The 13,736-nt window shown below is 36.5% G+C and overlaps 1 protein-coding gene across 12 annotated transcripts in view; it reads right to left on the bottom strand.

Annotated features, from left to right (window-relative positions):
• NEO1 (neogenin 1) overlaps positions 1 to 13,736 on the bottom strand; it is a 112,734-nt gene that overhangs the window by 25,555 nt on the left and 73,443 nt on the right. For 7 of the 12 annotated variants that reach the window (XM_042472978.1, XM_042472976.1, XM_042472968.1 and 4 more), the window contains exons 8-13: positions 12,691 to 12,910; positions 10,001 to 10,155; positions 7,399 to 7,547; positions 4,728 to 4,866; positions 1,540 to 1,589; positions 559 to 703 (exon numbers count right to left, since the gene is read on the bottom strand). In XM_042472978.1, the coding sequence (XP_042328912.1) occupies positions 559 to 703; positions 1,540 to 1,589; positions 4,728 to 4,866; positions 7,399 to 7,547; positions 10,001 to 10,155; positions 12,691 to 12,910 (858 nt within the window). The remainder of the gene's footprint in view (positions 1 to 558; positions 704 to 1,539; positions 1,590 to 4,727; positions 4,867 to 7,398; positions 7,548 to 10,000; positions 10,156 to 12,690; positions 12,911 to 13,736) is intronic. The other 5 variants (XM_042472977.1, XM_042472974.1, XM_042472972.1 and 2 more) reach the window with 1 other exon arrangement.

Genomic DNA, 13,736 nt, shown 5'->3' on the forward strand with positions numbered 1-13,736 from the left:
TAAAGAACATTATAGCTCACAGTTGTGAAAACAAAGTTCTTACCTGGCGGATGTCTATTCTTCTTGTGGTTAAGAGGGTTATGTTCTGCTTTTGGGACTGAGAACTCTTTTTTTAAGATATAATGTTCATTCACTCCTGGCTAAAAACGCGGGACCTCAAGTCACTGGTTCCCTCTTCCTCTCTCTCACAAACACACACATACAAGCACCACATTTTTTATTATTAATATTATTACAGTACTCTTTATTTATATAGTGCTGTAGATTTATACAGCGCTGTACATACAAACAATAAAATAGATAAAAATAGATAAAAATAAGATGTATTAACGAAAATATTTTAATAGCTATATTTTTTTCTTTTCTTTTTTTTTACCCTGCCTATCTATCTGCCTACTGTTGGGCTGAAAGGATTACCTTTTAATGCACCTTATGAGGTGTTTTCTTTTTTCTTCCTTACGATGGAGCATGCAGATTAAATAAACAGACTTGCATAAAAAGTGAAGGATCTCTAATTAGAATCTTCTACCTTTAAACAGAGAATTCCAACCCACCCACCTTCAATCAGCTGGGAAAGTTGAGTCCCAACAATGCTCTCCATCACGTCACTTTTGCGAGTCACTTTTCGATAGCGAATTTTATAACCAGTAATTTGTCCATTGTGAGTTCCTGCAGGAGGGGGCTGCCAATGCATCAAAATGCTCTGTGGGAAGTTAAATGACATTATAAATCATGTTCTTCATATTAAACTATGCTAATTCTCATGCTTCATCAATCTCCATTATACAGGCTCAAGAAATAATTTATATGTAATCTGAAATACTGTGTATAAACTCATAATATTTTAGATACACTAATATATTTACAATGAGGTCTGCAGTTTGGATACCACAAAATAGTGTATTAATTTTTATACCAGCAATTCTTAGAAATTATCCAGTCATCCATGGACATTTGCAAGTGCTACCATGTGGGAAATCTATATTTTATTTCACTTCCATTCTAAAGAATGCTTGTGTGATTTTCTGTAACATTAGCACTGCCAATTTCAAATGATCTTGAGGTAAAGAATGGCTTAAACCAATTGCACAGCAAGAAAAGAAGACAGCAATCAATACCTACTCCAGTTTGAAGTATGCCAACTGATATTTTATCAAAAACGAGCAAAAATGTAGGCAACCAAAAACATCAGCTAATATACATGGAACAGCAACAAGAAGAAGCCTACATCTTTGCAATCTACATTAATAAATTGAAATAGCTAAGTATGACACAGCATTCAAATACTGATGTTTTAATATGGCATCTTACTTAATTGTGTTTTACCTTTTTACTACTAAATTTTAATTTACTTTATTTTCACTCATGTATTTTAACATGTGTGAGCTGCCTTTGGCCCCATGCATACATAGGCAGTATTCATGGGAAGTAATCATGTGAGGAGAGTCACCTTGGTAAATGATTTAATAATGTATTTAACTGCTGACAGATCTTCTAACCTTCAAGCATGTCTAGAGATACAAACCTTCAGCATCTTACCTTAGAGTTTTGCACTTCTAAAGTTAAATTCTGGGGCGCAGCACTGGGAACTAGAAACATCAAAAGAAGTAATTCAAACCCCATTCAAAGGTAAGGCTTAAAATAATGAAAAAGAAATATCCTGTATAACTTATAATATCCCATGTTACCTGCTTAATATATTTGCGTACTAATAGAGATGATTCTTGGTCACAGATACTTTTATTTTGCAAAACCAATATTTTGCACTGAATATGCTGTATCTAGCCTATCCCAGGAATGGACAAAAAAATGAAGTCTACAGGTATGCACTAAGGTTTAGGCCTGATGAATATATAGCTAGGAATTCATTTAGTGGCACCATTTAAATTCCTGTCTAATAAGCAACTGGATAGGAATACACACACATACACACACACCGAAAAGAAAAAGAAAAAAAAACCTAAATCCTTTGGAAATATATATTTGTATAATTCCTTAAAACTGATATTGATAATATATTGTGATACGATATGCCACTCTGAAAAGGTTTAATGATAGAAAAGATTTACCAAGCCTGAAAGTGAAAAGAATATTTACATGTAACTATGTAAGATACATTTCTGGACCTGTCTCCCTTCAGTCTGGAGACATGAAACCCATGTACAGAAGCAAGGACAAATCATTTTCATACATCAGTGCATCAGGTACGACTGACTGAAAAAATCATGTGCAATGAAAGGTCACTCTATGAGGCTGAATGAAGGCCACAATTAAAGACTCACAAAAGGCTCTGGTAAGCAGAGCTGAGACTCACAGAGTGGTCAGTGATTTCATTCGCTAAGGATTTGATTATTTCATTGAACTTACTTCTTTAAGGGGCAGCACACTAAGATTTATGGTTACATTCAGAATGCAAAGGGATCTTGTATCACTTTTGAGGTAGCTGAGTGAATAAAGTTGTGCATTAGCTTTTGTAGACATGGTCTATCTGAGGAAGTAAACGAAGTCTATGAAAGCTACAACCTTTCACTCAGCTAGTCTCAAAAGGTGCTACAAAATCCATTTGCATACTGATATTCCAGCTTAACAGGGCTATGTCTCTGAATTCTACCCCAATTAAAAGTTATATTCAGACCGCATGCCATTTTTCTGAAATCTTGATGTACAGATTAAAGCAGAACAGTATGAGGCACTTCAGAAATCCTACATATTGCACATTATTAGAATATGAATAAGCCTGCCAAATAGTGTTCATGTGCTGCTTCAACCTTGTAACATTAATTTTTTTACACATATCCTGTAAATGCACTAAAACATAAATAACCACAACAAAAGTGGGAATTTATATGCCACATATAACTAAACTTTGTCAAAGGATCATAACAGCACACAAAAATATAATAAAATCAAATGTGAAAATTAAGTCGGGACAGCATTTATATTACAAAATCTACAGGCAACAATATTAGTAGCTTTGAAATAACAAAGAGACTTTGCTGGTATTTTAATACAAAGCTGAATTTCCACACTGTATTCTGCAGCTGTTTTAAATATTCATTGCACTATGCTTCTTACCACAAGGCTAATATAATCATTTTTTCTATTCATAATTTAGTAGTTAATAATTACAACAACAAAGAAGCATGTATCAACTAAAAGATAAATTTTATTAGGCATACACTTTCACAGATATACAATCTGTGGGTAACTGATGATGTGGGCTGGACTTCATGAAAGCTTATTTCCAATAAAGCTTTTCATTTTTTAAGAGGGCACTAGATCACTAGATCTAGCTATTAGTTTATTAATGGAGAGTAATGAAGAGAGTTATAATGATTCTCCAAGAGAAGTTATTACCACTTCACTGAGGCTAATCCTCACTTACAATATTTCACATTCAATGGACATCACCACTTATAATAGGGTATAGCTTTGGTATTTGCATGGTTCCTTCTTATGCAAAGCTGTTTGTGGGCAAACTAAAAAAAACCATTCTTAAAGAAGCAAATAACAAGCCTTTCATAGGATGGTGCACATTGATTGTATCTTATGGTCAGGACTAAAGAATAGGAATGCTTAGAAAAGTTTATACAGTCAGCCCTCCAGCTAATAGATACAAAAAAAAAATTGCAGGGACCTCATATTCCATTATTATCAATGGACACATGACGTGTTGTCTGTGCCCAGATTCATATCCCTCAGTGAAACAGAAAGTTCAGCTAGTTATACTGATTCTGATTTCATAGTGTGTTCCACTGTCAAATAGCCTTTACTGTCTGGAAGTTTCTCCTAATGTCTTTTCTTGTAGCTTGCATCCATTGTTCCGGGTCCTAGTCTCTGGAGCAGCAGAGAACAAGCTTGCTCCCTCCTCAGTATGACATCCCTTCAAATATTTAAACAGGGCTATCATTTCACCTCTTAGCCTTCTCTTCTCCAGGCTAAACATCCCCAGCTCCCTAAGTCGTTCTTCATAGGCCATGGTTTCCATACCCATCACCATTTTAGACACCCTCCTTTGGACACGCTCCAGTTTCTCAATATCCTTTTTAAACTGTGGTGCCCAGAACTGGAAACAATATTCCAGGTGGGGCCTGACCAGAGCAGAATACAGTAACACTATTACCTCCCTTGATCTAGACACTATACTTTTATTGATACAGCCTAAAATTGCATCGGCCTTTTTAGCTGCTGCATTGCACTGTTGACTCATGTTCAACTTGTGGTTCAACTTGTTGAGAATGTGTGACTTCCCACAGTCACCCAGTGGGTTTCCATAGCCAAGCAGAGACTTTAACTCTAGTCTCCAGAATTGTAGTCCACAATGCTTATAACTCAGCAAAAGGAAGTTAAATTGCTATGTAATATAGAGCACACCTATGATCTCTTTAAGTTTGTGTCCATAGAATAGTGTTCTCATAGGTGTACTTCTTTTAAAAAAATATAAAGGATATGAGACCTATTGTCATTACAGTCTTACAAATATTCCAATAAAACAATTTTCACATAAAGTTTTGAATGTATTTTAATCTAACATTTAAAACAAACCTGACAATATTAAGACGTTATTATTTAGAGCACTGGATTTTTTTCCTGGAAAACTGACAGCACTCATCTTCTCTCCAAAAGTTATTTTTCATGTAGATTCATCATATGCAGAAATTAAATTTTCAATTAAAAACTAAGTTAGTGAGAAAATGATATTATTTTTTCAACTGGAAAGCACTCACCGTCTGACAGTGTTCGAATAACCACATCTTGCGTAGAAACTCCCGGACCATGTTTATTGTATGCCACAACTCGGAAACTATATTCTGTATATTTTTTTAAACTAGTGATGGTATAGGAAAGACCTCCAACATCAATGTCCTGCATTTGAAAAAGGTGTAAATTGTGCAGCCTTATAAAACACTGCTTCTGTTAATTTCTATAAATAAAAAATATCAATCCCAGCTTGACTAATTCTAGCAATTATATTCCAATATCATCTGGGAGGGCACAGGTTGGAAACCATTGCTCTAAACCACAGTTCGGATGATGACGATAATGATGATAATAGTAATATTTATTTATTTATTTTTATCCCACCTCTCCCACAGGATAATCATCTGAACCATGCTATACAAAGAAAACATTCTTTATATTCCTGTACTTTGATATCATCAAAGCTATTGAAAAACAGTTTATACCATTGCCAGTTTGAACATTTTAACTGCTTTCCAATAGATTTTCAGAGCTACTAAGGGGTGAAGCAGATGGGCTGCCAGGAGTGGCCAGGACCATGGCAACTGCATGGCCCACTTCCAAAGCAGGCCACCACCGCAGTCCCAATCCAACCGGCACCAGGAGCCAGATTTAATCAGCTCCCTTTTGATCCAGTCCAAAGGATCCGGACTGCAGCACCAGAGCAGCTTCCAGCCTCTTTGGGGGCATGTGTCATTTAAATACTATGCCCCCCAAGCAGCCAGAAGCCACTTCTTTTGGCCCATGCATCTCAGACCTAAGAAACCTAAGTCTTTCCTTTTCATGACCTGAACAAAAAACTGGAAAGCGTGTATTCAGAACAGAAAAAGAAAAGGAAACAAAAGTCCAAAAGCTTTAAGGATTTTTAAAATATTAAAGTTTTTGGACCATCACATGGCATGGTACTTTGGTTTCTTTTCTTTTCATGACCTCAAAAGAAAATGTAATGATATGTTTTTTTTAAAAACTCTTTACAATGTAAGAGAGAATCTAGTACTAGCGTCACAGAATTAGCATGATGAGGCAGCAATGTCTGCTGATTTGTCAGCTCTATATGTATTAATAGAGCATGCCTGCTCCAACCGAGGACTTGCCACATGCAGATCTGAGCTTTCGCAGATGGCAATCCCTGGCTTTTTCAACGGGCAAGCATGCCCATTGAAAATAATGGGTCTTAAGGTCTCATGTTCTTTGCTATCCATGAGGTGGTGGTGGTGAAATGGATCTCCCGAATATAGCAAGTGATGACAGTATAAAGATACATTTACACTGCACTAGAATCAAAGTAGTATTATTTCTATACTGAGCTTGAAGGCAGAGAGAGAGAGAGAGAGAGCGCAGCTTGATTAAGGTCACCTGCTGAGTTCAAGGCAAAGTCAAAACTTGATTTGGGGGCTTTTAAAATTCATTATCTCTAAACCACCACGCTGCACTATCTTTCTAAAACAGTTTGCCATGTGAGGTTGATTGTTCTGAAAGGAAGCTTAGCAGTCTTCCGAACAAACTCAGTACATGAATTAGCATTATTTGGAGGCCTAAAATCTCCCTTCCCCACCAACATCTGAAAATATTATCTGCCTTCATCTGCCTAAACTGCTGCTATTTCATGGAATTTCTCGCTCTTTCACTCATGTGCTTCCTGCTAATCTAGTGCCACATACAGAATATGGTGATATCATTATGCTTCTAAAGCAATCAGATTTAGTTATATATTTACATCATCTTGGAAAAACGTGTATTTAGAGGACAAAACTTCCTAAATAAGTCACATGCATGAAGCTATTCAATCAAGAAAGTAAGGATAAGATTTCCTGAATTAGTGAATGAATCTGAAACTGAGGTACTATTATCTATAATTATCAATATTGACAAAAATGAAGGCCCCATGTCCTTAGCTGAAATATACAGCCAGCATATCATCTCTCTCTCTCTCTCTCTCAGGCAGTACTAACTGTTTTAACTTTTCTGCAGCTTCCATTCTCAAGCAAAAATGTTAATGAAAATATGTAAGTAACATGGTATTAGCAAAATCAATTGATGCCTGTTGTAAAGAAAAATTGATACTTCTTAAGAGTCTGGCTTTTATCAGCTTCATTTCAAAAAGTTGTACTTCTGCAAACAAGACATGTTCATAAAGCCAATTAACTCTTTCGCTTGCAGAATATAAAGTATTAACTCTTCAGCTCTTATTATGATGGTATACGCTGCAAAATTAACAGATTCAGAAAGGAGAGTGGCAACATAAGTGATAATTTTATAAGAGATTTCAATGCACTTGCTATTATAGTGGACCCTTGGTATCTATTATTATTATTATTTATTATTATTATTATTATTATTATTATTATTATTATTATTATTATCCGTTATTTATAAAGCGCTGTAAATTTACACAGAGCTGTACTTACAATCTTTTTAATTAGAGGGGATTTGGTTCCAGGACCCCTATGCATACCAAAATCTGAGAATGTTCAACTCCCTTTATATACAATGGGATAGTAAAACGGGGTCCCTTATATAAAATGGGAATTTTATATTTTGTGTTTTGGATTTTTTTTTCTGAATATTTTCAAGCTGTGGTTTATTGAATCTGTGGATGTAGAATCCGTGGATTCGGAGAGCTGACTGTATATGGTCTTAAGAATTTATGGACCACACCTGTTCATTGTCTGTCCCCTTCTCCATGTAGTATAGCTTGTAGTTCTGGATTTCACCATTTCCAGATAAAGGTGTTCCCCAACTGACAGTGACAGATGTGGGGGAATTAGCATATGCCCGAATATTAGGAGCTGGGCCAGGAAGCTGAACTGAAAGGGGGGAAAAAAATAAGATGTATTACAAAATTTGTTACAAATTAATTATACTTAATACTACTTATCTGAATAAAAAACATATGAAAGAAAAAACTCTGGAACTACTTTTCCTAAAGGTATAAACAGAACTGAACAATATATAAGTGTGGGTAGAGATCTCTTGACAGAAATCCAGCCACACTTGAACTACACTAGTATTACTTCCATGAGCTTCAAAGCCTAGATCAATATTCACATGCTGACTTGGTTCAGATGTCACAATAACCCATATTTAATAGTGATGGGAAAAAGATCACAGTGAGTCATTAAATCCTGAACGTTCCCCTCTCTTTGAGGCAAAGCCAGGAGGAGTTTGGAAGAGCTTTTGATTAATTGGCTTGTGGTTTCATCCAGATTCAACTAATTTTAACTATAGTTTGCTTAAGATAAGCCAACTTCAAACAATGGTGAATGAAGCTGATACAAACAAACCACAAATGAGGATGATCCAAAACCTCAATCAGAAACAAAAGCAAAAGTTTCCAATCTCTACCTTGTGGCTGTACCTGAGGAAGAAGAGGGAGAAGAAGTCCACATACCCACTGCTTGCTGTGCTACACTCCTGAACTGGTCCAATTTGTCAGTTTCATGATTAGTTCAAGCTACAGGAGAACGGAGCCATTATCTAGCAGTACTAAGCCATTACCTTGACTCAAATTATTCAATAAAACATGAAAGGGATGTTTGTGAAGAGGAGGTGGAAAGAAGAAGACAAAGAATGATCAGACTTTCATGACTAAAATGCTCTCAGTGGGTTGATTTTTAAAAACTGCATAGCTTTTATAAACATGTAGGCAATTCTAAGACTGTGCTCTCCTTAGGTAATTATAAATCTTGATGTTTTTAAGTATCAGTTTGGCTATATTGTGTGTTTGATAATTTCCCTGTCTTTCTTAAAGTAAAATATACATTCCCAGATAAAAATGTGTTTCAATGCTTCATCGCCAAATACAATAAAATATCTAAGTAGTTTAACACTGTCATTGACATCTAAGATAATTTTATAGATATTTTTGTATTCATGAGAAATTATTAAAGTAAATTATGCTTTAAACACACTTAGTTGGTCCGTGTTTCACTCCAAAATAAATTCTCTTAAGTCCTATCAACTTCAGAAGATTTATTAATGTCAAATATCCTACTGAACTCAGTAAGTTACTCTGGCTGTATCATCTCCAAATCATTCAAATACAGAGAGTATTTTCTGAGTTATTCTGGGGACTGCAGAACTGAAGGAAATCAAAAGTTTGACACAGGTCAGGAGATCAGTGACTGCTCTCCTGCATCCCAAGATCATTATCACTGTAAAGACAAAAGTCATCTATTGGTCAGAGGAGAAGCAATGTGAAGGTGAAGGCTTTCACAGACAGCATCCATAATTTTTGGGGGGGTTTTCAGGCTATATGGCCGTGTTCTGGAAGAGTTTATTCCTGATGTTTCATCAGCATCTGTGGTTGGCATCTTGAGAGAATGCTGGCACAGAAGTGAGGGGGGTCTACATACTGTGTGACCGTTGGCTGAAAGGAAATGATTTACATGTTAATCTGTGTGTTGGCCTGCTGTTGAATGGTAAGGCCTCAGGGTGTCAATGTAACAGGGAAGCCATTGAAACCCACTAACATCTAAGCAACTTCAACAGGAAAGAAGTGAACCAAGTTTGGCTACCAGTCTTGAAAAACACCAAAATCAAGACCCAGCAAAAACCATCCAGAGTCAGAGGGGTTTCCCAGCAGACAATAGATCACTAATTAAATGGACACCCTGAGGCCTTGCTATTCAACAACAGACCAACACAGAGATCGCACAGTATGTAGACCTCACAATCTTCCATACCAACATTATCTTAAGATGCTAGCCACAGATCCTGGTGAAAACACAGGAATAAACTGTTCCAGAAATAGCCACATAGCCCCCCCACAAAAAAAAACCCACAAAAAACCTAAAGGGGAAGCAGTTGTTGGGAGAGTGCTACCTGCTTGAAAAAACACACAAATTTTGGAACTGAGAGCTAAGATCAGAGTTTGCTTCCTTTTCTTCCTATGCCCACCCAATCACTTTTCTTTATGCGATGTTTTTTAGATCTTAAGCCTGAAGGCAGAAAACTGCCTTATTTATTAAACTTCATAGGCTGGTTTGGATGGCTTTTCCCCCCGAAAAGCATAGTTAAAATGCTAATAGTGCTAATGCAAAAAATGAAGCGAGGAAAGGAAAGAGAGATAATAATAACAGTAGTAATTAAACAAGCCAGACCTGAAATTAGCAGACATAACTAGTACAAATATGCTCAGAATCATATTCGAATAGCAAGTGGGCAAATGTACCTCTAGTAATATATTCATGAAAAAGATGTTTTTATTATAATTTGTCATACAAAAGCAGCTAATGGGCTAGAAATATGTAATGCTTACCCTCAGGTTGTGTTGCCACTTTCAAGGGTACTGAACTTTCTCCAGCTCCATGTTTGTTCTGAGCTACCACTCTAAAAATATACACGGTCTCAGGCATTAGATTTTGAATTGTCACTTGCATTTCCCCAGGATGACTTGTGTTTTCAACACGCTCCCTAATTAAAAAGCAGGTGGTAAGAATGGAAACATAAGAGAAGAACTTATTAGGACAAAAAAACCCTCTAAACCTAATATTTTTAAAAATATAACCAGTAAAGAAAGATGACAGAATAACGATATCTCTACCCGATGACACAAGCATATTAGAATAATGGCAACACATTCTGCTTCTCATTCCTCTTCTGTTGAAGGTTAGTCATTATTATGGTTAAACTGTCTTTGGATGTGGCTGTTCTAAATGAAGGTATTATACAGCATCAAAATCCTTCTGAAAGGATTTTCAGATAATAGGTTCTTCCATTTCCTATCCTTTTCCTCCCCATATATTTTACTGTGAATAGCTGGCTGTAACAATCTAAATCTTTAGCACATATTTGAAAACTCATATCTCCATATTTTATTATTTTACTGCAATGCTAAAGTTTTTAAAATCTACAAGTGAAAAAATTACAAGGTATCATTAATAAAACACACGTTCAAAGTATATGCTACTTAGAAAAATAAACAACATTTAATTAGTTATTGTCAAAACTTTGTTCAAACAGGGGGAAACAAACAAAGGGGGAAATTGCCCAAATTTCTGCCATTTTCAGATTGTATAGCTCTCTGTTACTGTGTGCCTTGAATCATTTCCAATTTATAGCAACCCTAAATTGAGATTATCACAAGGGTTTTCTTGACAATAGTTGTTCAGATGAGGTTTGCTTTTGCTTTTCTCTGAGGCTGAGAATGAGTGACTTGCCCAAGGTCACTCAGTAGGAGTCCATGGCCATGTAGGGATTTAAACCCTAGTCCTCAATGCCACAGCCCAGTGCTCAAACCACTGTAGTACACTGGCTCTAAATGAAATGCAATTTAGAAAGAACAAAACTGTATATTCCACTGATAATTCAAAATTCAGGCAATGTTGTCAATTATTCAGCTGTCAATGTATTCAAATGCAGTGTTTGTTAAAAAATTAATGGCACACATATTCCCTTGCACAAACAAGTTAATGGCACACATATATATTCTGCATGAAGAAGTTAAGTCACAAGTGCCCACATTAATTTTAAAAAAGTATTAGTCTGTTAAATTTTATGATTAAGTTTATAGGCAAGTTAATTATCAGCAGAATGCATTAGTAAAATTAGCAGAAATGCAGTAGTAATTGACAACTAAATATTCAGGTGATTTTCAGGAATTCCACAACCCTCATAATCAATATGCAAGTAACTCCAATAATGACTCAGATCTTGTTAATTTTCCTACCAACAATCAGTTCCCTCAGAACATACTATGACTAAATATTCATGTATATATATTTGGCTGCCAATTTTCTGAAAAATGCAAGTTGTTCATTTTTGCTCCTCCAAAATCAAATGTGTATAAGGTGGCATAAACATGAAAACTGCATTACATCACAGCATTTGTGTGTTTTAAGAGGTAAAAAAAATCAGATTCTTATTCCAGTCTCTTGTATTATTAAACTTTTACATTTATGTCAATGTTGGATGTGGCAAGCGTAATACAATGGAACCTCACCTTACGTGGGGGATCCATTACGGGCTCCCCAGCATAAGGCGAATTCCGCCTATGCTCAAGCCCCATTCAAGTGAATGGGGCTCGTGCATGTGGTGCAGCGGTGCATGCGCACCACGTGCTCACACCCTATTCATCTCAATGAGATGCACCACCCCATGCACTCCCGCCCGGCTTTGCACATAAGCTCAAGCCTGCGTATAACACGGGCGCACTGTACTGCTAATTACTAGGAGCACACCATTAAAAAAAATAAGGTCTACATCTGAGATAAACAGATAAAATAAAAAAAATGTGAATTAAATCATTATTTTAAGTCATTGTATAGATTACAGCGGGACACGTGTAAAATATACATTTCAAGACAGTTTTTATTAAATTTCTGCAAACCTCATTACTACTGAACTACACTGTAATTGTATTGTACTGGTTTTATATTTGTAGATTTAGCCCTCCATATCCACAGACTTGCCATCCGCAGATTTAAGCATCTGCAGATGGCAAGCCTGCATTGTCCCCAATGGCGGCACATGCACACAGCCGCGCCACCATTACAGACAACAGATGTACCTACTCCCATTCACTTGCTCGGTCCTGAGTCAAGCGGGAGGATACTGAAGGGAGCTGTCCTGCTCAGGACAAGAGCTGCCCAAAGGGATGGTGGTGGCAGCAGCTTTCTCCACTTCACAGTTTGCCTGCCCTGGCAGTAAAGGATTCTCGAAGTTGAGTTGTCCCAATTGATGGCGTGGCAATGTACACATGCCACCACTGGAGACAACAGAACTTGAGCATCAATGGATTTTGGTATCCAGGGGCGATGGTGTCCAGAACTGATCCTTCCTGGACTCTGAGGGCTGACTGTATTACTCTTTCCTTGCCGATAATGCAGTTTTAAAAAATAAATAAATGGTGCAACTTTGGTTGGGCTGTCTGTTGCTTTAAGTATTTTATTCTATAAAGTGCCATGCATATTTATGTGGCTAATAATAATAATAACAATAATAAGCAACCTGTTTATAGATTCCTTGGTGTAGAACACTGAGTAGGTGAGATTATCTCCATGTGAGTCTGATGCAGGTGCCCTCCAGGTCAGCTTGATGAAGCGGGTAGAGACAAGGGAAGCCACAACATCTCGAGGGGCAGAAGGCAGGGGTCCAGTTGTAGCTGGTGCTAGATGGTCAGTAGTGGCACTGGTCAGTGAAGTGGGAGGTAATGTTGGGATGGCAACATCTTGTCATGTGCAAACATTGGGGAATATGAAGGGCAAACATCACGGCGATTTAAAGAGAAAACAGAAAAAAACCAAAAAAAGAAATAAACAAAACCACGATGGGAAACAAAACAAAATGAACACACAAAAAAGGCCATTAAACTGAAGGTTGGCATGCAGGCAAAAAGGTAACTACTGAAAACTAATGGGAAATACCAACGGAGACATCAATATAGGGCAAGCAGTCAAAAATCTCCAATAATAATGAAAATGGGTAAGAAAGGGAAGGGTGGAAACTGAAGATAACAAGTCATCTCACAATGGAAACATCTGTTGCTGATACTTAATGTTCAATAGTTAAATTTTAGAAAATTGTTCAGTTCACTATCATATAAAAGCACTTAAATAAGGAATTCCATTTTCATTTACAGAACTACGCCAAAGTTTGTACAAAACTAAATAACAATAAAGTTCATATATGTGAGCTAGATGTAAAGGAACAACTCTTTGAACAGTCTGAGGCTTAATCTATTCCGGTGCCCTTTGGACCCTGAGTGAGTTTGTAATTGTTTACTGTGTCTAAAGGATTCAAAATGAAAACCATTACCCCACATCGGTACTCAAACAATTTTAGTCTTTCACTTCAGCTACATGTTCTTCATACAACATTAATCTTCATTATTAAATAACTTCAGCATAGGGATGCCTCGTGTTATCATGATTACCACAAACATATCATGCTTCATTTCAGGAGCAATTTCATTAACAAAAGCTCAACGATTAAGAGTGAAATATTCTCTTTTTTTCTTGTTTTAATTTCTTTGTAAGCCACAGTAATCACTAAAT

The sequence above is a fragment of the Sceloporus undulatus genome, chromosome 6 (genome assembly GCF_019175285.1).
Source record: "Sceloporus undulatus isolate JIND9_A2432 ecotype Alabama chromosome 6, SceUnd_v1.1, whole genome shotgun sequence".
NCBI lineage: Eukaryota > Metazoa > Chordata > Lepidosauria > Squamata > Phrynosomatidae > Sceloporus > Sceloporus undulatus.